General features: G+C 40.1%; 2 protein-coding genes across 4 annotated transcripts; both read left to right on the plus strand.

The window, feature by feature from the left end:
* Positions 1-3,992: 3,992 nt before the first annotated feature.
* LOC117265393 (uncharacterized) lies at positions 3,993-11,473 on the plus strand. The gene is made up of 7 exons (XM_033639860.2): positions 3,993-4,100; positions 6,364-6,639; positions 7,247-7,348; positions 7,444-7,500; positions 9,141-9,326; positions 9,647-9,772; positions 10,242-11,473. Exons 2-7 carry the CDS (start codon positions 6,403-6,405, stop codon positions 10,356-10,358), a joined length of 825 nt encoding a protein of 274 aa, XP_033495751.2. The 5' UTR covers positions 3,993-4,100; positions 6,364-6,402; the 3' UTR covers positions 10,359-11,473.
* Positions 11,474-12,247: 774 nt separating this feature from the next.
* nudt17 (nudix (nucleoside diphosphate linked moiety X)-type motif 17) lies at positions 12,248-20,965 on the plus strand. 3 transcript variants are annotated; one of them, XM_033640032.2, is made up of 9 exons: positions 12,248-12,302; positions 16,423-16,520; positions 16,657-16,773; positions 17,818-18,001; positions 18,137-18,162; positions 18,281-18,373; positions 18,611-18,709; positions 18,809-18,942; positions 20,579-20,965. In XM_033640032.2, exons 2-9 carry the CDS (start codon positions 16,446-16,448, stop codon positions 20,742-20,744), a joined length of 894 nt encoding a protein of 297 aa, XP_033495923.1. In that variant the 5' UTR covers positions 12,248-12,302; positions 16,423-16,445; the 3' UTR covers positions 20,745-20,965. The 3 variants fall into 3 exon arrangements, with proteins under 3 accessions (XP_033495923.1, XP_033495926.1, XP_033495924.1); XM_033640035.2 differs by having other exon boundaries at positions 12,256-12,298; XM_033640033.2 differs by having other exon boundaries at positions 12,275-12,302; positions 16,364-16,520.
* Positions 20,966-23,704: the final 2,739 nt, after the last annotated feature.

Genomic DNA, 23,704 nt, shown 5'->3' on the forward strand with positions numbered 1-23,704 from the left:
GAGTGTTCTGCGACCAGGAGAACCCGAGGGAAACACTTTTGATTTCACACTTAAGATTTGACTGAGTTCATTTTCTATGTAATTTCTTCCTGCAGTCACACAGTCGTGAATTAAACGCCCAGTCCCTTTTACAGCCCGATGTGGCTCCACATTTTGACAGATAAAGGCCTGTCTCAATTAGAGGCCTGGTTCTTTTTTTTTTTTAGAAAAGTTCTTTGAATGTATTAAAGCTACCTCAGATTATGTGTCTATTCCTCAATTACCCTGTTAGTTATTCACATTCCTTCAGTCTGTACGGTTCCTCAGATCAGAAGAATCAAAAGGGTTTTTCATTCAAATTAATCCAAGTTGTGAGGATTGTTTTAACAGGATAAAGTGGTGTTGTGTCGGTGTGCTGAGTGAACACATTTTACCGCTGTAAAATCTCTCAGCACGGTTCATGAGTTAATGTTTTCCTCTTAAGGCATTCTGTACAACTGTGTACATCCCTCAGCTAAGGAGGAATTAGGCCTTAAGTGTCACATAAGTAGAAATCTTAAGGTGTTTTGCGCAGCTGGTCCCTGATATTTGTAACTTATTATAACGTATTAGTACCACCCTTAGAATGATTTTAATCAGACGGGAATGTGACACAGATGTTTGAATGCACGTTAAACCACTCAACTTTCTTCATTGTGAATATTTTGTATTAAATTATGTGTTTATATTCTGTGTTTAAAATCAGGGACGAGGCTGTGTAATTATTGAATCCTGTCTTTAGTTGATGTGTCCTCCTGAGATCTGAACTTTTCTGTGGTTTGCATTTTAAATCTCTCTGAGCTATTTGGGATCAGCAGGAACTGGTGATAAGAAAATCAAAGCGATGTCTTTGAACAGGAAGTAGTTTTTGAACTAAATGATGTCCTCATACGGGGACATTAGGTTTATTTCTTAATAGCCATGAGTGTGTAATAAAGTATTAAACAGTTCATTTAAATTTTCCTCGCACCACACTCCGAGCTAGTAAAGTCCTTTTTGTCTGTAGGAACAGTCGTCACTCCTGACCGGTGTCCTCAAACAAATATTTCCACATTAAAAGCATCTTAATCTTGTTACTGTCGTTAAAATTGGTCAAATTTGTTGCCGTAGCAAACCACAAACATTATTAATCATTAATAAACAAGAGCCATAAACTGAGATCAGGTTTTGGAGCTTATTGACTTTTGTGTGGGGATCAGTTGCAGACTGATTTGTCAGAGATGGCGGCCATCTTGTTTTTACACATACGAGTGTATTATGATTTTGCAAACCCAAAATGTGACGCAGGGTCTCAGGAGGATATTTATTATGTTATGAACTCACAGTTACTGAATGAATGTACGTGAAACCTGAATGTAACAAATTAGAACCAAACATGTTCGACATGTTTATATATTTTTTAAAGTTTTTATTGTTTATGTGTCGTCACTGTCTCCAGCTGATGTCTCAGAGTGAAATGAATGTGAACATGATGAATATTTATTGTTGTCTTTTATTTAGAGTCAAAGTTAATGGTGAGTGTGTGTTCATGTGGATTTACCGTCATCTGTCCTGACTTAAAGTCTCACTTTGTTTCAGTGTGTGTTTTATTGATGATCTCTGATAAATCCTGTTGGTGTACTGATCTTTTTTATTTTTATTTACAGTATCTGCAGTGATTAAAAATTAAAAGACACTGTTTTGCTCTTTCAGAGTATTTTTTTTTCTATTTTTTACATTCAGATATAAAAACTGATGTTTTTCTCCTTTAATAATCCTCAAACTGTGTTTTTAATATGTTTTTTCTGAGCTCCTGATGGTACAATGAAGGTTTTCCAACACACACACACACACACACACACACATATATAAAACATGTTTGATATGAGAGGACACGCTGCCACCTGCTGATGGAATAAATATAATACAGAAACAACAAACCTGAATATTTCTAATGTGTGTTATTTACCTTTTAATTTAAATATTTAACAAGTTGAATTATGAAATTATTTATAAATAGGGGGCAACCATGAGAAATAAAATAGATTTTGTCATAACTTTAAAAAACGTTATTATATAGAGTATCAAACATATTCAATTTATAAATTATTATTATTATTATTATTATTATTATTATTAACAGCAGAGCAGTTTTGTGTCACAGTGTTTCTTTAACCATTTGAAACTGAACATGTTGGTTTGGTTTCTTTCAAAAACAGGAAGACAACGAGCAGCTTCACAAGAAACGACCCAACAATCAGTAAAATGTTACATTTTTTTTTTTACCCGAAAATCAAAACAAAAAGAAAAGTGAAAAATAAAAACAAACAGAAATGACCTGAAAAAAGTGCTGAAAATTAACAGGAAAAAATCTGTAACATAATTTTAAATATAAATTAATAATAATTATAAATATAAATATACATTTGCATGTTTCTTGTCACCTTTTGCTGATTTCTTGCAGTTTATGCGTGACGTTTTTTTTCCAAGTTGCTTTTTGCTTTTTATCATTATGTAAATAAATGAAACCAGTTTGCTGAAGTTTAAAAGATTTTTGTGAAAGGCGCCTGAACGCAGCAGGAAACATGAAGCTCTCACACAACCAATAAAAATGTATAATAAGAGTGTTATAAATCATCTTCCGACTCATGTAAGAATAGTTTGGCAGGAAGTCCATAAAGAATGTAAGATAATACATATATAATCAAAAATACTGGGCCATATGGCAGAAACCTGAAATGAAAACAGGAAGGCAGAGAGTGTGTTTGTGTCAGTGGTTCAGAGAAGCATCAGAACATCAGATCTGTTTCGTTGTCTTTCAACCGGAAGTCGATCCAGATCATAAAGGGTTAAATAAATGAAGAGCAGTTGGTTTCAGATGTGTCAGTAAACAGAGAAGTTGGATTCTTGGAAGTGATGATGGTGGTTGATTCATATGATGCCTTCATGTGTAATCGGAGAAATCACAATCCCAGAGTCCCACTTCCAATTTTTTTTAATTGCAAGTAGCAGTTTGAAGCTCGGAATCACAGTTTATTTTATTTATTTGTTTATATTTGTTTCACAAACATAAATACAAAACAAAATGGAATAAAAAAAATGAAAAAGTGAATGTGAGGGCAGAAACCTGTGCAGGCTTACAAGAAGACCAAACCTAAATCACAGTTTGACCACGTCACATTTTATGTAGAATTTCCTTGTTAAATACGACCTGGGGGAAAATTAATCAAACATTACAATGATGAGTTTTAATGGTGAGAAACAGAACATTAACAGATATCATACTGCAGCTGTACAACAGGAACTGAAAGGTACAATAATTCTCTGTAACACTGTCTTAACTTTACAACAACTGGTGCAATAATCACAGTAACACTCTGCGCACTTATTCAGCTGTGCAACATCTGTCAGTGTCCTGAGTCATTCTCAGCAATATTTAATACTGACACACATATTATGTGTAATTCGTATTCTTATTTTTATTACAAATACATTGTAGCATAATGCTGTTTGTTTGTACACGCTACTTTTATACATAGTAATGTAGCATACGGCACATATATATTTTTTACACATTTACATACCCAACATATTACACATATTTTAAATTATTAAATATTTTACATAGTGGAGTGAAAATTGAAGAATAATGCTTTTTTTAACCTAAGTTTTTACAGACTTCTTGTTTCTATAGTTCTCTTAGTTGTATAATTCTCTCTGCCTGACATCAGAGTGCCTGTAACAGATCACAGTTTTTATTTTTGATTCTGATAAGTTATGTGTCTTTTCTGTGTAGATAAAGTGTATTTTTCTGTTAATATTATTTGTTTTTATTGCTCAAATGATAAACAGTCAATCTAGTAATTGTGTTGTTTTATGTAGACAAAATAAAAGTAATCTTTTTGTTTGTTTGCTGTGATATCTTTTTGTTGTTGCTGCTGTTTTCCGCTCGAAAGTAACGTGTTTGGGAGGTTTGTCAGATTTCCGAGTTTACACTGAGCCCCTGAAGGCAGCATCATATCAGCCTGGTCAGAAAAGTTCATTCAAGTTCATTTCAGAAAAACTTCCACATCTCCGCCTGAAAACTACGAACTCACCTGCAGGTAAACTCCTTTGATTTCATCAGACAGTCACATTTAAAGATATTTAAGGTTATAGTTTTACTTTCGGCCGTGAGAATAATTTGATCTGATGCGTCACAAACATTTCCTGATTCATCGTTAATGTTAGCGAACAATCACGGCTCGCTGCAGCGGCCTGTTTGTCCTGCTGTTATTTTAATATCAGAATTAATACAGATGTAAAGTCTCCTTTAAAACAGCTGTGTGATGTTAAAGACACAACAACATTCAACTGTAAAGTAAAAAAAAAAAAACAACCCAATAATTCCTGAGAATTAGCACTTCCTGTTTGTGCGGTGGAGATCTCCACACCAGACTCCATTTAAGATTTAGTGAATTTAACATATCTGAGCTCACCAGGAGAAGTGGAAACCTGCTGGAGAAAGTTTTAAGAGCTCACAAGAATCCAGAGGCTCTTCGGATGAATTCGGCGCATGTATTATAATATAATGAGAATATTTAAATCAGTGGAAGGATTTTAATCCCAGCAACAGCTTCCTAATGGGAGTATTTACGTGGGTGTTAAAGCAGGGCGGCTCAGTTTGATTTGACATGATGTGAAAACTGTAACTGTAAACTGTATTTCAGCTGTAGCTGTTTGACTTAAATGTCATCTGTAATATCTGTGCGGTTAAATACTGTGCAGTGGGTTTGTTTGTTCACAGGGTCAAAAAGCAAGAGAATGACGTCATGTGTTGATTTTGTGGGTGAATTCTGATGACAGCATGTTTCATTGCATGAACAGTTTCTTCTTGTAACAGAGACCCTGCAGAGCTGATGGTCCATCAGTTCAATACTGATACGGTGTGATGTGCAGCGGTCGAACATGTCACCACTTCATTTACTCAAGTTTTATACCATAAAATTAGTGATGCACCATATTAGATTCTTGCCGATATGCTGATATGTAACCGATAACCGATACCTATATATCCACTTTTTCCTCCACCTAATTTTAGTGATCAAGTCTCTTCTGTAGTGAATTAACATCATATTATACATACATACTCTCATCATGACGGCCCACCAGCAGATAGAGACATGAAATACTGTTCAGTGTCTGTGATATTCAGTCATTGCACGTTGGCTGTTTCTGATGGTTCATTTTAAAGCTGATATCAGCCGATACTGATGATGTGCCGATATTATTGTGCATCTCTATACAGAACCTTTAAAGGTCCCACGTGGTGAAAATGACTTTAGATTGAGTTTGTTTTAAACTCTGGGTTGTAAATCAAAAGCTGTGACAAAAGTGAAGTGGTTCAGTACTGCAATTCTGCAATACAACCCAGTAAGAGATTAATCCTGTCTCTACATCAAAAAGCCAGATAACCAATCGTTGTCGAGATACAAACGTGCATAGCCCCGCCCCCTTTCCAGCCAGGTGCGTAATTGTGAGACAAGAGCAGGAGAGCAGTGAAGAATTAAATGGGAGGGGACCTGGAGCCATGTCTGTGTGCTCTGTATGTTTTGTTAAGGGAATGTATTCAAATTTGGCACAAACGTCGACCTGGACTCAAGATGAACTGATAAGGTTTTGGTTGTCAAAGGTCAAAGGTCACTGTGACCTCATCTGTCTTATTCTCATAATCGCGATATCTCAAGAACTCCTTGAGGGAATTTCACAGGTTGACTTGGACTTGAGGATGAACTGATTAGCTTTTTGCTGGTCAAAGGTCAGAGGTCAAGGTCGCTGTGACATTGAATCCATCTCATTCTTATGAAAGCAATATCTCAAGAATGTCTTCATATTTGGTACAAACATTCACTCAACAATGACCTGATTGGCTAACAGTGGTTAAATGTCAAGGTCAGTGTGACCTTGGATCTGTCTCATTCTCATGAACATCTCAAGAACACCTAAAGAGAATTTCATTAAATTTGACACAAACGTCCACTTGGACTGAAGAATAAACTGACTAGAGTTTTGTGGTTGAAGGTCAAAGGTCACTGTGACCTCACAAAATTTGTTTTGGGCCATAACTCCAGTCATAAACCACAGGGCGGTGACTCCAGTGTATTTGCTTGATGCAACTGTTCTTTGTTTATTGTTCTTTCTGTGACAAACCTGAACTGATCTCAAATCTAAAAGTGACCCACAGAAATAAAATGTCTCTCGTTTTTGTTTCTACTGATCGACTTCTCCATCAGAGTCTGAAGCTCTCTGATTGGACAGCTCTCACAGCAGTGCACCCTGGGACTTGTAGTTGATCTCTCTCTTCTCTCTCTGTTCTTCTGGACACAGTCTGCGCCCTCTGACCTCTTGTGACCTCTGACCTCTACCATGACGTCCACGTCCATCACCAAGGTCGGTGGAGTGGTGATCGTCACTCAGGTCATCCCTCAGGATGAAGGCGGCATCCCTCTCCAGAGTTCTCCTCCCGCCTCCGCCGCCACCACCCCAGCCAGTGCCACAGTACAGGCCCCGCCCCCAGTAAAAAAAAACACACCCACTGCCCACCCAGCCAAGGTGGACGACATGTCAGCCATCTTCCTGCGGGGACAGCCGAACGGCCTCGGGGTGAGACGCTGACATGAACTGATCCAAAGCAGTTCACAGTTTGTTCCTCTGTCTTCTCTCTGTAGTGACGTCAGGTGGAGGTGGGGGGTGGGGGGTAGACTGGTGGGGTTACAGAGACAGGTGCATGCTGGTTACAACAACAGGAAGTTAGTTATCTGAGTTAGTCAGCAGGTGGCGCTGCAGCAGAGACACAGAACAATAAAGAAGTCTTTAAACGGACTCCACTAACACACAGGAAACAGCACATGGGATAAACTTAGCCTTCGGGGCTTTCTGTCAGAGAGACCTTTCTGTCAGAGAGACCTTTCTGTCAGAGGGACCTGTCTGTCAGAGAGACCTTTCTGTCAGAGAGACCTTTCTGTCAGAGGGACCTGTCTGTCAGAGGGACCTGTCTGTCAGAGAGACCTTTCTGTCAGAGGGACCTGTCTGTCAGAGAGACCTTTCTGTCTGATCTGTTCAAAGCTTTTTAGAGAGTTGCAGAATTCTGAACGCAGGACACTGAGTATTTTTACTTATACTAAAGCTGATCTGAGTTCTTCATCCACAACAGTGACAGTGTGTGTGTGTGTGTGTTTGTGTGTTAACAGAGAACTGTGTGTGTTTTCAGGTAGTTCAGATCTTCATCGGCCTGCTGTGTATCCTCTTCAGTCTGACTGCCATCTTCTCACCGTTCCTGATGCTCCACGCTCCATTCTGCCTCGCCGTCACTGTACGCAGACTTTACTCTCCCTTCGATCACTGATCAATAACTGTCAGAACCTGGTCTGAAAATATAATTAAACTTTTCTCTGTGCTGTCGTTCAGTTCATGGTCTCCGGCTCTCTGTCCATGGCTGCGGGGAAACGGACTTCAGCCCGACGGGTGAGCTGTTACTCGTCATCTCGTCACAGATAAGATGATGAACCTGTTTGAATTAAAATGATGTGCAGTCTGAAAGTCTGCTGAGAGGAGTGAAAGTTTAAAGGACCATCTGTCCTGGATCCTCCTCAGAGTTGGTCATCCCCGGTCAGAGTTGTTAATGATCTTGCACTGACAGTCACAATGTTTTTGGTCTGGTACTCCTCGACCTCGGTGCAGCACTTGACACTGTGGACCGTGTTATTCCTCTTCAGTGCCTTGAACACTGTGTCGGCCTTTAAGTCACTGTTCTAAAGTGGTTTCCTTCATTACTCTCAGGAAGATCGTTCTCTGTGTCTGTCAGTAATTGTAAATCTGATGAGGTTGGTTCCATGTGGAGTCCCTCAGGGGTCAGTTCTAGGTCCTTTGTTGTTTAATTTGGACTTGGATGGTGAAGAATTTTTTTCAGCTTGATCACAGCAAAACAGAGATTCTGTCAGTTGGACCAAAGACTTTGAGGAATGAAATGTAATCTCTGTTAACTCTCCTGTCTGTAAAACCATGTCAGCATGTCAAAAACATGGGTGTGATTTTAGACGCTGATCTTAACTTCCAGAAGCACATCTCAAATATGTTGAATGCTGGGTACACACTACATGAAATCAGCCCGATTATAGCCCGACGTGGCGTCGTACATTGTTGGCTTTGATCATGAACGACAATGAGTGTTGTATGAGATCATCTATTGTCTTATCTCCTGTAGTGTGTCATAGTAGACGACAACCGACGCCACATCTGGGACGCCTCACAATGTCCCGACAGAAAGTCTAGCGTGTTTGATTTTCTTTCTGTCTTCCATGACTTCTCCCGTCACAGCCGTCACTTTGACCAATAGGAACACAGAGCGATCTGCTGCCGTGGAAACTGTGCGACAACAACAGCGCAGCCTTTCAGATATTTCCTGTAGGGACGTTAGCACACAGAGTAAAAAGGAAACAGCAGAGGCACTTTATCAACCCGCTGAGTACTGCCATTAGCATCAAGCTAGCAAAGAATGTTCTTTCTTCATAATGGAGGATATAAAGGAATCAAACTCACAGATAGTGTCTGGGCCTTTACTCAGCACAGCTGCAGAGGCTACCAGCTGCATCTCAAACACACACCCTCATTTCTCATTCTGGTTTTAGTTTGAGTCCCATTAAATTGAATGCATCATGCGGTCATTTCAAACTCAACACTTCCTGTATCTGTTTCAAATTAAAAGCCCCTTATAAGTTCACTTGAGAGAATCCCTTCATTTTCTAAAAAGGCTTTTATTGTGAAACTTTTGCAGTAACTTCCTGTGGAGGATTCAGTGACTGTTACTACAGTAACAGTTCAGCTGGAACATGAACAGACACAGTGACTGAAATAATAGTAAAAGTAATAGATATAGGACAAAAATAACCCGATGACATCACACATGTTGTGAAAGACGCCCGGGGATGATTGGTGTGGACCAACATGTAGAGTATCATGGTCAGGTCATGACACGATTTTATGACTCTTCAAACTGTGGCAAACTGTGATTTATGATATTTGGCTTTATAAATGAAATTGAATTGAATCAAAAGTTGTAAGATTCAAGAAGGATTAGAAAGATTGTGTGTGTGCTCTGGGTTCAGGTCTGGGTGTGTCTAGTGTGGAACGGGATCAGCGTCCTGCTCGGCCTGCTGGGCGTGGCCTACGTCTCCTGGCTGCTGGCTTCTCGCTCCGTCTCTGAAGTCTTGTGTCTTTCAGTCACCCGCGAAGGCTTCATGCCCACAGATCAACAACTGCATGACTGCATCAATAAAGTGGACATGGTGGATGTAAGTGTATCACTGTGACCTCAGCTCCATGTTTTAACATCATCATTATTATTATTGTTATTATTAGTTTCTCCACAGGGCTGAAAAACACATTTTAGATTAACAGAAGTGAAGTGTAGAAAAAGTTTTAGATCTTCAACTTAAACCTGTGAAAAAATGAGAGCAAAAACAAGTTTAAATGTTTGTTCGGTACAGATTTCAGATGAAACACAAACTGCGCTGTTTAAAGGTTCCCTTGTTTCTCTGAGTGACGTCGCATCGACTCATGTAACAATGAAATAAAAACATGATGAGTCTGTGTTTGTTTCTGGATGTTTCAGGTAAGTGTGTTCGGACCTCTCGGCCTCCTCCTGGTGCTGCTCGTCCTCCAGGTTTGTGTCACCATCACCACCTGTGTTTTCTCCACCAGAGCCCTCATGCGCCGCAACCACTACGTCCCATTCATGGTGAGACATTTTAGTGTACAGCGACTTTACATGTGTTGTTTCGACTTTCCGGACAGCCGCTGATTTTCCTTCATTTTACTGCAGAAATGTGCACGTCGTGAAAAAACATGGCGGATGTTAACATTTCTTCTCTCTGTGAAAGGAAGAGACCATTCAGCTCAGGGTTCCCTCTGATCCTTAAAAACTCTTAAAAGGAAGTGAATCATTGATCTAAAAATAAGACTTCCTTAGAATTAAAATGTCTTAAATCAAGCTTTCAAAAGTCTTAAAAATGTGAAGACATTAGAAGGATTTCATGAATCTTTTTGGGGGGACTGCACTGCACCCCCTCTGACGAGCCCCAACAGGATGAGAGGTCACAGAAAATGTATGAATGGATGTTTTTAATCTGTCTCTCACTGAATGGGAGCGACCACCACTGAGCAGTTTAACATCTGATGATGATGATGAGTTTTTGTTTGACCTCCAGGTGGAGGTTGAGGACGACAGGGCTCTGCTGTCCGGTGCAGCGTCAGGGCTCGGCAGCGACGACGCCTTGTTGGGCAGTGGAGAGGACATATCTACACCTCCTCCAAACTCACCCTGAGAGAGGAGGACAAAACCTCTGAATACCACTAATACTGCTACAGTAACCCTCCGACAGAGTCCCATCATACTGTGACTCTGCTGTCGCTGTAATTGATAATCAGCTGTTTGTCTCTTTTCTGCTCTTCATCGTTTTTTCTGCTGCTGTGTCACTTTGACAGGGGTCACAATATTCACTATGTTACGCTGCATTCTGGGACATCTAAGGGTTAATATCCTAAAGTTTTGACTGTGTTTAAATGTGGAGCAGATGGTACAGACTCTACTTTGTGTTTATGTCAGGAGTTGTAACTCACACAGTCAGCCCTCAACAAACTGATGTTTCCAAACAGCAGGAATCAGATCGTGAAGACGGACGTTTGTTCAAATAACTGAAACTTAATTTGTGATATTTTGATGCTGAATTCAGCAGAAGACACTAAAAGTAAAAACTGACTCGCTGAAAGATTTTTACAGGTGATCTGGTGTTTGTCCAGAGAAAGGAAAAATTAAATGGGCACATTTTTAAAGGGAGTTTGGTGACTTTGAGCCAGTATCTCAACGGGGCGTATTTACAGCTGCTGTTCAGTAGCTGCTCAGAAGGTGTGTGAATTTACAAGAGTTGAAAATAACCTTCATGTCACTGTGCATGTATCTGTCATACATTCATTTTTATTAAATCAGGTGAAAATAAATCAAAATAAAGCTACAGTCAGGCTTGTAAAGTCACCACTATCATTATGTCTCATCACTAAAGCATTAGCTGCGGTACTGGGGAGATGTCTTTAACGCACAACATTGATCAAACACATTTTGACCAACAAACACAAACATATAAAGGGACTTGTGTACACTTTAATGTTGTGTTTACATCTGAAAGTTTCCGATCCCAAACTGTGAGCACTTTACTAAATAACCAAACCACACTAAAACATTTTTTATCCCAACAAACTGAATAAAAATCATGTGTTGACAGTTTTATTGTTACCTGATGAAAATGTGTGAATATTCCCCAAAACTAGAGCCACTGAGTTTGAAGATGAGACGACGTTTGCACTGTGAGAGGCTGTTTTTGTTCCTTAAGCGTTTCTCTCTGTTTACAATGATTTATTCAATAAATTGAATATTTGTTTTTCAGCTTTGTTTGTTGTCACTCAAAGTTTATTTTATTGATCAACAGAAAATCAACAATTGTGATCGTCTTTTGTTTGTCAGAATCTTCAGTTAATGGTTAAACTGAATATCTTTATTGACTCAAACTGCTGTTTTTACAGTTCAGCCAAAGAAAACTATTTATATGTGGAGGCTCTGTTCAGGGGCCTCTGACAGCACCTGTCTCACAGCTTTACAGAAACGACACTGGAGACGACTTATAGTCATGAAATGAACACTCAGTTGACAGGAAACAGCTCTGGTGGATGCTCCTGCAGTCAGCACGCCAACAACACGCTCCCTCAAAACTTGTGATACCTGTGTGGTTGTGTTGTGTGATCAAACATCACATTTTAGAGTGAGCTTTTATTGTGACCATCCAGAGACACACCTGTGTAGTGATGATGCTGTTTAATCAGCAGTTGTTGGATTATCTTAGAGGAGGAGAAGAGCGTCATATCATCTGTTTATGGAGTAATCAGTCTAATGCTGCAGTTAAAGGTTATTTTCCCAGTTATTGGTGAATAGAGGAGTTTAGAAATGTCAGGAAGTAATAAATAAATAATAATAAAGTGACACCACATATTCCCAGCACCCTGGATTATATTTGAGATGATGAACCAGCAATTAATAAATTAATTCAATTATTACAAAACAAAAAAACACAAAACAAACGATCAAAAACAAAACAACAAAAGAAAAACAAACAGGATTGTCCCTGAGAGCTGCTGGCTTTTATTTTGAAATCTGTAACCGGATGTAGAACCCGGCAGAGATGAGCTAAAGGACGCTAGCTGCTGTTTCCTGTGTGTCAGTAGGTTTCTACTCTTTGTGCTCAGTTTGTGACGCTGTTAATCTAAATTATATAAATGAAACCTGCTCAGTAAAATCTGTGGAGGTTAAATACAGAGTGTTGTTGTGTCCGGAGCTTTTTATTCCCGCTGAATGAAGCTTTAACACGGGTTAATGTTAGCTAACGTTACAGTTAGTCAGCTGCTGAGGTTTGGTGACGGTCTGTTGACTGAGAAAACTTGTATTAGTTAGTCAGTTAGTTAGTTAGTTAGTTAACGTCAGTCTTTACACGTTAACTGCTCCTGTATGATTCACGTAAACACACCGAGTGACTGAATAATGAACTGCTGATGAATTTAACCAATAAACTGTCATTAAATCAGTAAAAAGTATCATAAACACTTTGCGCTGAAGATGTAATATTAGTCATCAGGTTGTTAGCTTATAATAATTTATTCTCATCCTAAAAACATCTGTTTTCTGTTCTTCAACTCAGGATAATTTTAAAGCCCGACCGATATATCCATTGACGATGATATCGGCCGATATTAGCCTGGCACAGATAGTCAACTTTATTTAAATAGCTTCTTAAACACAAACAGAGTTGATCCAAAGTGCTCTGACAGCTGACACAGGGGAGAGCAGAAAGAAAAGAAAGAAGGGAAACACGATGATTCAAGTGATAATAGCAGTAAAATACAGAAATGATAAACAGTAATGATAAAATATAAATCCAGTTATTATTGCACCTATCCACTTTATTCCCGAGGGCACGACTCTAGAAATGATTATGTGTACAACTTCCTGTGAGATAGAGGAAGTAGCAGTAAGCTAGTTCGTCCCATAGACTCTGTGGTTAGTCTCAGTGGCTACTCTTTTCTAAAGTAATTTGCCTTCAGTTTAGCAAATACTGATTTATTTCTTAACAAATATTTAACTAACGTTAACTCAGCATTTTCTAAAATGTCTTTGAGGAGCTCTGGCACCTGTTGCACTGTCCGTGTCTGTAATGACTAACAACCAGTCTGAGCTACATTTTCAGCAACTGTGTGTTGAACATGTGACCACAACAAAAAGGGATTGTTCCTGTTGCCATGGTTACCGTTGATATGAGAAATAAAACGACAAGAGTTTCACTAGACATAGTGAAAAAGTATTAAATCAGAATTATCAGAAGAGAATGACACGTAGACTGACAGGTCCGTCTGACTCCGTTCTCACCCCACATTAGAAAATAAACTGTGAAATATGTATTTAGTCATCAGGGCTGAGAATGTGTCACTGATTTACCGTACTTCCTTTATATCATATAAAAACATGAATCTTTTACTCCTACTTTGGCCCTGTCCAAATACCCGCACTTGCGCCCTTGTGCCCCTTAATTGAGCGCTCCCGCTAAGGGGCGCAAGTGCGTAGGGTGTCCTAATTGTCTTCTGTTGTTATCAAGGGGTGCAAACCTGCACCCCTGCCGAAAGTGCGCATCAGACCTCACTTCGCTGAAGGATTTTACCCAGAATCCTCCATAGTGTTGTGATGGCCTAACACTGCACAGCTGGCCGGTACAACTCACCATCTTCAAACAGTAACTGACATTTCCGCGAGCCGTTAACTGACTGACAACAACCGTTAGAGGAACATAACGTCAAACAACACGCTGTGTGGACTTAATAATATATGACAGGGCATTAATTATGAAATAATATACAGTTTACAGTTGACTGAAGGTTTGTATGACAGTCCACATCACTTTACAGTTTTGATTGTGTCTTTAATTATTATTATTTTATTACCATATGTCTTTATAGTTTATTTTATATCAAAATTTATCCAAGCAAAAAACGTTTTAATAGGGATAACGGTAATCTAGGCTACGTTAACGGTAGAGTAAAAAAAGACGTTGCAGCTAATATACACATTATTAACAGGTCAATTCAAGAGTAAAATTTAATTTAATTTACCTGTTGGTTGGGCATCAGCATCAATACTTGGATCTGATGTAGATGCCGCCTTCTCCTGCGGCTCCTAATCCTCCTCATCATTCGCTGATTGTATCTGTTTATCATTTGCAGCAGCAGTGCTGCGAACAACGTTATTTCCTCTAACGCCATGTTTCGTCTCCTAGGAGACGGACCAGCTGGACCCAAACGGAAGTGACGCGTACACAACTGTCCCATTTCTCCTTTTTAAACAGCGTCGGTCCCTTGCGCACTTACGCCCCTAACTGCACTTTCAGCAAGTGCACTTCAGGGAAGACCTCAGGGCGCAAGTGCAGGTATTTGGACAGGGCCTTTATATCACTATGACTGAAGTCTGCTGCTAAATTCAGGTTGTAAAGTAAAAAAAAACAATGTTTTGAGACGGCTGTCAGTGATGGCATGGTCACATAATCCTGTTTGAGCTATAACAGGTGGTGTGTTCCACGTTTTATTTCCCAGTTGCACTTGGGAAGAAGAATAGAGTACTGTAAACAAACTGTAAACAAACTGTTACCATTGGAAATCGTCGGTTTTGGTTCACATAATTTGCACAAAGGATCGTGGGGGGTTGGAATAAGGTGGATAGCAAAGACTGTATCCTTGTTGTTTTTATACTGTCACCACATTGTGACAGTATAAAAACAACAAAGACAATGAAACCATGAAATGTTGCTGCATTAAAAATAAATTAAAATGTTATCAAAATTTATGCCAATTCATTTTCCAATCAGTCGACTAATGGTTTCGTCTGCACTAGTGTGTGTTTGCATGGTTTGGACATAAAAATCTTAGTTTGTAAATTAACTATAGTGAGGTAAAAAGTACAATAACTCCATCTGCAGTGTAGTGGTGTCGAAGTAGAAAGCGTCAGTGGACATAACAACACTCAAGCAAAGTAGAAGTACCTCAAATTTGTACTTGAATACTTGAGGAATATTTACTTAGTTACACCTTCTCACCACAAACCAACAGCACCAGAGTTCCTTTGGAACCGGACTGAGACCACCTCTTCAAGAAGGTCTCAGTCCAGTTGTTTTGGTGCACATCTGAGTTAGGGTTGTAACGATACATCGATTCATTGATTAACGATCCGATTGCTGTGTTCACACCTGCACAAACAAACCACACTGAGGGGGCAAATGAACCTGAGTTTGATTGAACTGAACCAAACAGGGCAGGTGAGAAAGGAGCCTCAGACTTGTATCTCACTTACTGTGAGACTCTGTGTTGCTGAATACTTCAATAATTAAAACAGTCCGATGTCAATACAGTGGACTACGTCTAAATGACTCCGTCAGTCACACAACATGTTTTCTGTACACAGAATAAACCTTCAAATCAGACAAATGAAATCTAAATCTCTGAAATTCAAAAGTGAAAAGTTTATCTAAAACGTCTAAAACATCTAAACCAATCAGCTGTTAGATCAGGTCAGAGTCAACATCTGAACCAATCAGCTGTTAGATCAGGTCAGAGTCAACATCTGAACCAATCAGCTGTTAGATCAGGTCAGCGCCGTGGACTTTACAGTTTACAGTGTCCAGAGGTTTTACAAGACTGTTTTTCAACGTACTAAAAAACCTGATTTCTTTCACTAATTTGAGGCAGTTCAGAGCTTTCCGCAATATCTGCTTGTTTGTTTACTTATTGATATATAGTCGTCTCTTTGGTCATAGTTGGTTCAACAAAAGCTTTGTGAGACAATCATAGCAAAGTGGATGTTTTCCTCAGGTGGTGATGATGTGTCCATTGGGTATGATGTTTAGCCACCTTCTTACACTGGCTGGTGATGTTAATGTTTAAAATGAAGATGACTTGTTGACCTCAGGGTTATTCTCTCTGTTCAGATCATGTCCTGCCCTTACACCACATTTACCCCGTTAAAACCAACCCTCTGTTGGTTTGGGGTCAGTTTTTAATCAGAGGGTTCCTGGTACAATTCACAGCCTCAGCTCTCTGAGATTCACTTTGGTATCTCAGCAAAACTGATACTGTGACAGAAATATCCCTTGAATCGAATCAGGACCTTGTGAATCGATTCTGGAAATCAGTGGCATTACCCAGCCCTAACCAAATAATGTGGTTAACACCCTCAACATGTTTTTAGCGGTGAGTGTGTGGGAGCAAACAGATGAAACTGACCTCCTGGTTGTTCCTCCCATCCAGGTGAGGCCAGGTGAGGTGGCAGCATGGATAAAATGAGGAGAATCCTGGTGCATGTTTGTAAAGACCGAGCGGCTCCACAACGAGCTCACTTTGTTCAGGTCAGTGCAGACACGTCTTTCATTTAACCTAAAATGTTGGATTGTTCCTTTAAGAAGCTGGCGACACACAGAACGTGATACTGTCATGTTAACATGATGTCAGAGAGTTATAGATCTATATTTCTCCTGTTGTCAGAGTATAACGGGTCACTTCAGTGACGGTGGTGAAGATGAGGTGGAGGTGACCTGCTCACTGGAGAAAAACCAGTTTATTCTCTACAGAGGAGACAAAGGACAAGGGACACCTCTGAAGGTCAGACACAAACTACACTGCTAAAAAAATGAAGGGAACACTTAAATCACACATCAGACATTGGTGAACGAATTATTAAGTGTAAAATCTTTACTGATGTACAGTGTATAATTTGTTGAGAACAAAATGAAGTAACAACAGTCAGTGGAAACCAAAATCATCAACACACTGAGAGCTGGATTCAAACAACGTCTGAGCACGCTCCTGATTATTTGGTGGATTCAGTCTGATGGATCTCCTCCCAGACCTGGATCAGGGCAACAGTGAGCTCCTGGACAGTCTGTGGTGGTACTTGGCGGCCTTTGATGCACCGATACGTCATGTCCCATAGGTGCTGTGTTGGATTTAGGTCACTCTGGGGACTTCATCCTGGTACCTAACAGCAGTCAGGGTACCGTTGGCTATGACATGGAGGTCTGTGTGACCCTCCAAGGATCTGCCTCCCCAGACCATCACTGACCCACCACCAAACCGGTCATGCTGGATGATGTCACAGGCAGCATAACGTTCACCACGGCGTCTCCAGACTCTTTCACGCCTGTCACATGTGCTCAGTGTGAACCTGCTCTCATCTGTGAAGAGAACGGAGCACCAATGGTGGACCTGCCAGTCCTGGTGTTCTCTGGTGAATGATGGAGCTGCACGGTGCTGGGCTGTGAGCACAGGTCCCACTAGAGGACGTGGGTCCCTCATGCCACCCTCATGGAGTCTGTTTCTGACAGTGTGGTCAGAAACATGCACACCAGTAGCCTGCTGGAGGTCATGTTGTAGGGCTCTGGCAGTGCTCCTCCTGTTCCTCCTCACACAAAGGAGCAAATAGCGGTCCTGCTGCTGGGTTGATGCCCTTCTACGGCCCTGTTGTCACTTTGATTTGCACCAAAGCAGCTGAAACTGATTCACAATCACTTGATTGATCACTGAAGTTTAACTGACTTCCTGTTACACTGTGACCATTAAGGGTTCCCTTCAGTTTTATGAGCTGTGTATTTACCCCTCCATCTTTAATATTTACCCAAACCATCCACCTGCCCTCTTCTCTCCTAGAGGCCCGCCTTCTGTCCCATCAAACACCTGTCAGTCACAGAGGCAGCTGCGATCCCATTGGACGTTCAGCAGCGTGGAGTAGATGTGGGCGTGGCCATCATCCTTCAGACAGCCAATCAGAGAGTGTTGCTGACACGTCGGGCGAATGAGCTTCGTATATTTCCCAACGTCTGGGTTCCTCCAGGTCTGACACTCACTGATGTGTGTTAAAGGGGCAGGTGCATGATGGCAAATCCAGTGTTTTGGGGATAAAAGTCAGGATATCGCTGCCTCTTCTGTGTTTTTAACGCTCATGTTTCATGACTGTGTTTCCTTCCAGGTGGTCATGTGGAGCCGGATGAGAGTGTAAATATGTTTTTCTTCTTGAACATGAGTTGATGTGACCTCTGCTCAGTGTTTCTTCCTCTTCACTGAATACAAACTGTCGTTCACTCCAGAGTAAACCCTATTATTGTGTGTGTAGCTGCTGGACGCAGGCCTCAGGGAGTTAAAGGAGGAAACTGGACTCAAACTGGAACCAGAGGGATTTTCTCCAAAAATACTGGGACTCTGGGAGGTGAGACAGACACACAGACAGACAGGAAGTTGACACAAAGACACACACCAACACTAGATCAGAGGTGGAGGACATACTCTGCTGTCAGTCTTTGTGCTAAGCTAGGCTAATCATGTCCTGGATCTGAAACATCTGGAGAAGACAGAGAACAAGAGGAGGAGAGTTATCAGAGCCAGCGCAGTCAACCCTCTCTGTGTCCTGTCTGTCTGTCTGTCTGTCTGTCCTCCTGTCTGTCAGTCAGTGTATCCTCCCATGCTGTCCAGAGGACTTCCTCAGAGACATCACATCGTCATCTACATGCTGCTGCAGTCCTCCCTGTCTCACCTGCAGCTACAGGTACGTCCTGACTCTGCAGATTCAGTGTCTCCAGCTGTCTGTGTCAGTATCGTTGTGCTTCATGCTGTGTCTCCACCTCTGGTTGTCTCCACCCTGCAGACCTTTCTGAGACCGTCTCCTGCTGAGGTCAGTGCCTGTCTGTGGGCCGACAGCCGGCTGGCCAGAGCCGTTGTGTCCGCTGTGGATGGAGAGGAGACAGAGCTTCAACTGGATGACCTGCAGAGCAGCATCAGGTATCACAGCTGTGGATGTGAATTAAAATCTGGAGCTCCATCCTGCACAGAAAATAAAACTGAAACAGAGAATATATATTTGTTGATATAATCAGGTCTCATGTTAGCTCAAATTGTCCTCTGTTGATCTTCTTGTCCTCCAGGTCAGCCTTTTGTTCAGATGTAGACCTGGTGTCGTACCAGATTCTGTGTTTATGTTGTATCGTATCGTTATTTAGCTGCAACTTGTTAAAGGAAAAAAGACTAAATATCGAGGAAAAAAGTTACATTTAATTTGGCCTCTAAATTCTGTTTATTTTGTCACTCTTTTGATTCTATATTTGAATAACCTGAAGATAAATGTTATATTTATTTATGTTTGATAAGAATGGTGTGAGACCAGGGCTGGCCTCTAAATAATGTTACAATATACACTTACCGGCCACTTTATTAGGGACACCTTACTAGTACCAGGTGGGACCCCTTTTTAATTCTCGGTGTCATAGATTCAACAAGGTGCTGGAAACATTCCTCAGAGATGTTGGTCCATATTGACATGATGACATCACACAGTGGCTGCAGATTTGTCGGCTGCACATCCATGATGAGAATCTCCCGTTCCAGCACATCCCAAAGGTGCTCTATTGGACTGAGATCTGGTGACTGTGGAGGCCATTGGAGTACAGTGAACTCATTGTCATGTTTGAGATGATGTGAGCTTTGTGACATGGTGCGTTATCCTGCTGGAAGTAGCCATCAGAAGATGGGTACACTGTGGTCATAAAGGGATGGACACGCTCAGCAACAATACTCAGGTAGGCTGTGGTGTTTAAACCATGCTCAGTTGGTACTAAGAAAATCTCCCCCACACCATTACACCACCACCAGCAGCAGCCTGAAGCGTTGATACAAGGCAGGATGGATCCATGCTTCCATCTGAATGTGGTTTTTCCAATCTTCTATTGTCCAGTTTTGGTGAATTGTAGCCTCAGTTTCCTGTTGTTAGCTGACAGGAGTGGCACCTGGTGTGGTCTTCTGCTGCTGTAGCCCATCTGCTTCAAGGTTGGACAAGGTGTTGTTGCTTCAGAGATGCTCTTCTGCACACCTTGGTTGGAACCAGTGCTTATTTGACTTCCTGTTGCCTTTCTATCATCTTGAACCAGTCTGGCCATTCTCCTCTGACCTCTGGCATCAACAAGGCATTTTGGCTCACTGGATATTTGCTCTTTTTGGGACCATCCTCTGTAAACCCTAGAAATGGTTGTGCTGAAAATCCCAGTAAATACTCAGACCAGCCCGTCTGGCACCAACAACCATGCCACGTTCAAAGTCACTTCAATCACCTTTCTTCCTCATTCTGATGCTCCGTTTGAACTTCAGCAGCTCGTCTTCACCATGTCTACATGACTAAATGTTAATGAGCTGCTGACACCTGATTGGCTGATTAGATATTTGAGTTAATGAGCAGTTGCTCAGGTGTACCTAATAAAGTGGTCGGTGAGTGTATTTAGGCCATATCGTGATAGATGATACATATTCAGAATTTTGAAATCTACTCTAAATTAGAAGTAGACTACTAAAGTACTGAACTACTAAACAAACTACATTGATTCTTTGACCTCCTGCTGTGACCTTTGACCTCCCGCTGTGCCTCCAGTGTGTCGCAGGTCTCCACAGAGGGAGCTCTGACTGACTCCACTCTTCCTCTGGAGGTGTTCGTCAGCCGGGCGCCCGCCAGCGGCCCGGATGTGGAGCGGGTCAGCACTGGGACCAAGTTCGCCCTGGAGCTGTGGCTGAGGAGCCTGGAGACCTCTGACCTCTGACCTCTGACCCCGCCACCCTGCAGGCCTCTGGAGGGACAGCTCTGGATAAGAGGAGGTTGTCTCTATAAACGTCACTTTTATTTTCATGTTCTTTGAATCTTTATTTTTAATAAAACACACCTGAAACAGAAACGTGTCTGACTGACACTTTACCACCTTTACCAACTTTACCAACCCGGGTTAATTTATGTTGTCTGATTAAAAACTTACATATGATGGTATTTAAGTGGCTGATTCCATGATTTATAAATTTATAGACATTTAAATGTGAAAACTCTGAAACCAACAAAAATAAACGAATGAACAAAAAATTACTTGAGTTTTATTTTCTGACAGGGAAACAGTTTAATTTTGGCACCATGATGTTCTGTCTGCAGAGTTGTTGTTCATCATATCTTTAAAGACTTTATTATTATTGTTATATTTTTTATTATTTGGGTGGTGTTTCTGGGGTTGTGTCTAAAATAAAACAATAACAAATAAGAAAATAAGGTGAAATTTGAAATGAAAATAAATGAATATAAATGGTCTTCAAATATTAATACACTCAAACTATTCATTTGTAGAATCTTACACATCATAGCAGGTCTTTTGCAGATTTTAAGTTCATATTTCAGGGATTTACAGGCTGTCGGTGAAATTCATTACAAAAATAATTAAAATCAGTTTTCATAAATGTGGCTTTGTGTTTATAATATTTTGTTACTCTGATTTTCTTCTTAAGCAGTCCATACATGAAATCTACATGTGATCTGAGTTCTTGTTTTAAAACCAGTTTTCCATTTTTGTTTGGTTTGTCGTCAACAGGAGAACAAAATCTGCCCTATAATTCAATATTCTGCTGAAGGAACAAAATTATCATAACTGAATCATAGTGTCAGAAAATAGCCAAAATGTTATTGGTTAATTTGAAATGAGTTTCTTCAGGTTAATGTGGGATAATGTAGGTATATTGATATTATATCAATATTGTGATCTGAGACTAGATATGGTTATAGATTTGGGATATCATGATATAGTTAATGTTTTTTCCTGGTTTTAAAGGCTGCGTTACAGTACGGTGATGTAATTTTCCAAATTAACCAGACTGTTCTTTATCTATCAGGAGGGGGTAGCTTGGGCGTGGCCTCATATTTTAATTTATTTATTTTTTTATTTACCCGCCCCGAAGCTACAGATATTTTTCCTTGAGCCTCCCTGAGTGACTGGTGGACCCTCCCTCAACTATAAATTAGTTATTAGATTTTTAAAACCTACTCTTTGACTCTTTGATTTGGTGCAAAAGGTTTATTTTTGGCCAAACTTTAAATGAGACGTAGAATACAGTGATTCAGATGATAAATGACTCGTTTTAGCCCAGATTAGGTTATGTGTTTTTTTTTCTGATAGAAACATTAATTGCACATGATGTGTCCAGGAACTGTTGGAAATTTGAAAATCCAACGATAATTTCTGTCTGTACAGTTTCTGGCTGTGATATAATGGTGTCATTTTGTTGATTTAAAAAACATTACTTTTCTTTAAAATTTTGCAGTAAAATAAAAACAAAATGCAACCATGTAAATCTGTATTGCCCCTTCCCTCAACTATAATAAATAACATAAGTCCTGTCTCAGTGTTTTAAAGAATATTTGATGTCTCCCTCTTTTTGCACCACTCCGTCTCCCCATAAGTAACGAACAGTCCCTAACCAGACTTCTATTACTATTCTATTACTGATGATTATTTATCAAAAATGTTAGTTTAAATATTTTGTGAAAGCGCCAACATTCAACCCTACAGTGTTGTCACTATGCTGTTAAAGAAATAACGTATAAAAACATGGTGGTATGTGATGTTCTCCATGACGCCCAGCCCTGTTTTATTTCATGAAGAAGTGAAGCATTGGCGGGAAACGTTCCTTAAACAAAATGGCGTCGCAGTAACAGGTGCAGAGGACCGTACCTGTTCAGCTGCTCAGAGGAGAGAGGACTTTAGATAAGTGAGTAAAACAGTGTCTCCCTGTTGTCCTGTTGTCCGCTGTCCTCTGTCCTCCGCTGCTTCTGTCTGTCCTGAACATTTAATGTGTCTTTGTCTTGTTACAGAGGTGACACTGTGACGGTTAGCTTAAATTTAACATTAATATTTCCTCCATTTTCTTGGACACTGAAGCTGTTAACGTCTCCACCGCACTAACACAATACATTTGGACTTAACGTTACACGCACAGTTTATTCAGTTGTGAACTGTTGGTTTGACTAAACATTAGGTCAAGAACAGCAGCACAGAACAGAAACATTATTGCTCCATTAACGTACATGACATAAAAGTACTAACAGCACACTTTACTTCACTAACCTACAACTGTGTAAGTTAATGTTAAATCTTTGTTTTCTTGGACACTGAAACTGTTTACGCCATTACTAACATCTGAACAACACAAGAAAAAAAAAATTGGACTTCATGTTACACACATCGTACAAACTACCTTTATTTCATTTCTTTTTTTATGTCAAGAACAAAAGCACAGAACATTAATAGACTAATAATAATAATAATAATAATAATAATAATAATAATGATAATAAATTTTTTTCATATACCACTTTTCGAAACAAAAAAATAAAAGACAATAAAAGAAAAATACATAAAAGCTGTTTAAGTCATACAATATGGGACAAAAGGAACCACACAAAAGAGTAAAATAAGTAAAATAAAATAAAACATCAGTAAAATAAAAGTTAAGAGAAGTTATGGATCCACAATATTGGATATCAGTATTGATATATCCATTCCTCATCTGCTGTAGTGACATTAACATCATATTATACATACATACTCTTATCATGACGGCCCACCAGCAGATGGAGACTCATTCTGCTAAATAAGAAAAAACATGTTGGCTGGTTCTGATGACATGTCGATATTATCAAGCATCCTTAATTTGAAGTGTTGCTGTCCTGTGAGAACCACAAATCTCT

The sequence above is a fragment of the Epinephelus lanceolatus genome, chromosome 10, assembly GCF_041903045.1.
Source record: "Epinephelus lanceolatus isolate andai-2023 chromosome 10, ASM4190304v1, whole genome shotgun sequence".
NCBI classification, from domain to species: Eukaryota; Metazoa; Chordata; class Actinopteri; order Perciformes; family Serranidae; genus Epinephelus; species Epinephelus lanceolatus.

What these genes read in the sequence shown, in the direction of transcription:
- LOC117265393 (XM_033639860.2), top strand. Translation starts at nt 6,403, where the DNA reads ATGACGTCCACGTCCATCACCAAGGTCGGTGGAGTGGTGATCGTCACT. An exon ending in AACGGACTTCAGCCCGACGG is followed by an intron (nt 7,501 to 9,140) that starts GTGAGCTGTTAC and finishes CTCTGGGTTCAG; the next exon opens with GTCTGGGTGTGTCTAGTGTG. An exon ending in ACCACTACGTCCCATTCATG is followed by an intron (nt 9,773 to 10,241) that starts GTGAGACATTTT and finishes TTTGACCTCCAG; the next exon opens with GTGGAGGTTGAGGACGACAG.
- nudt17 (XM_033640032.2), top strand. Translation starts at nt 16,446, where the DNA reads ATGGATAAAATGAGGAGAATCCTGGTGCATGTTTGTAAAGACCGAGCG. An exon ending in CAACGTCTGGGTTCCTCCAG is followed by an intron (nt 18,002 to 18,136) that starts GTCTGACACTCA and finishes GTTTCCTTCCAG; the next exon opens with GTGGTCATGTGGAGCCGGAT. An exon ending in ATGTGGAGCCGGATGAGAGT is followed by an intron (nt 18,163 to 18,280) that starts GTAAATATGTTT and finishes TTGTGTGTGTAG; the next exon opens with CTGCTGGACGCAGGCCTCAG.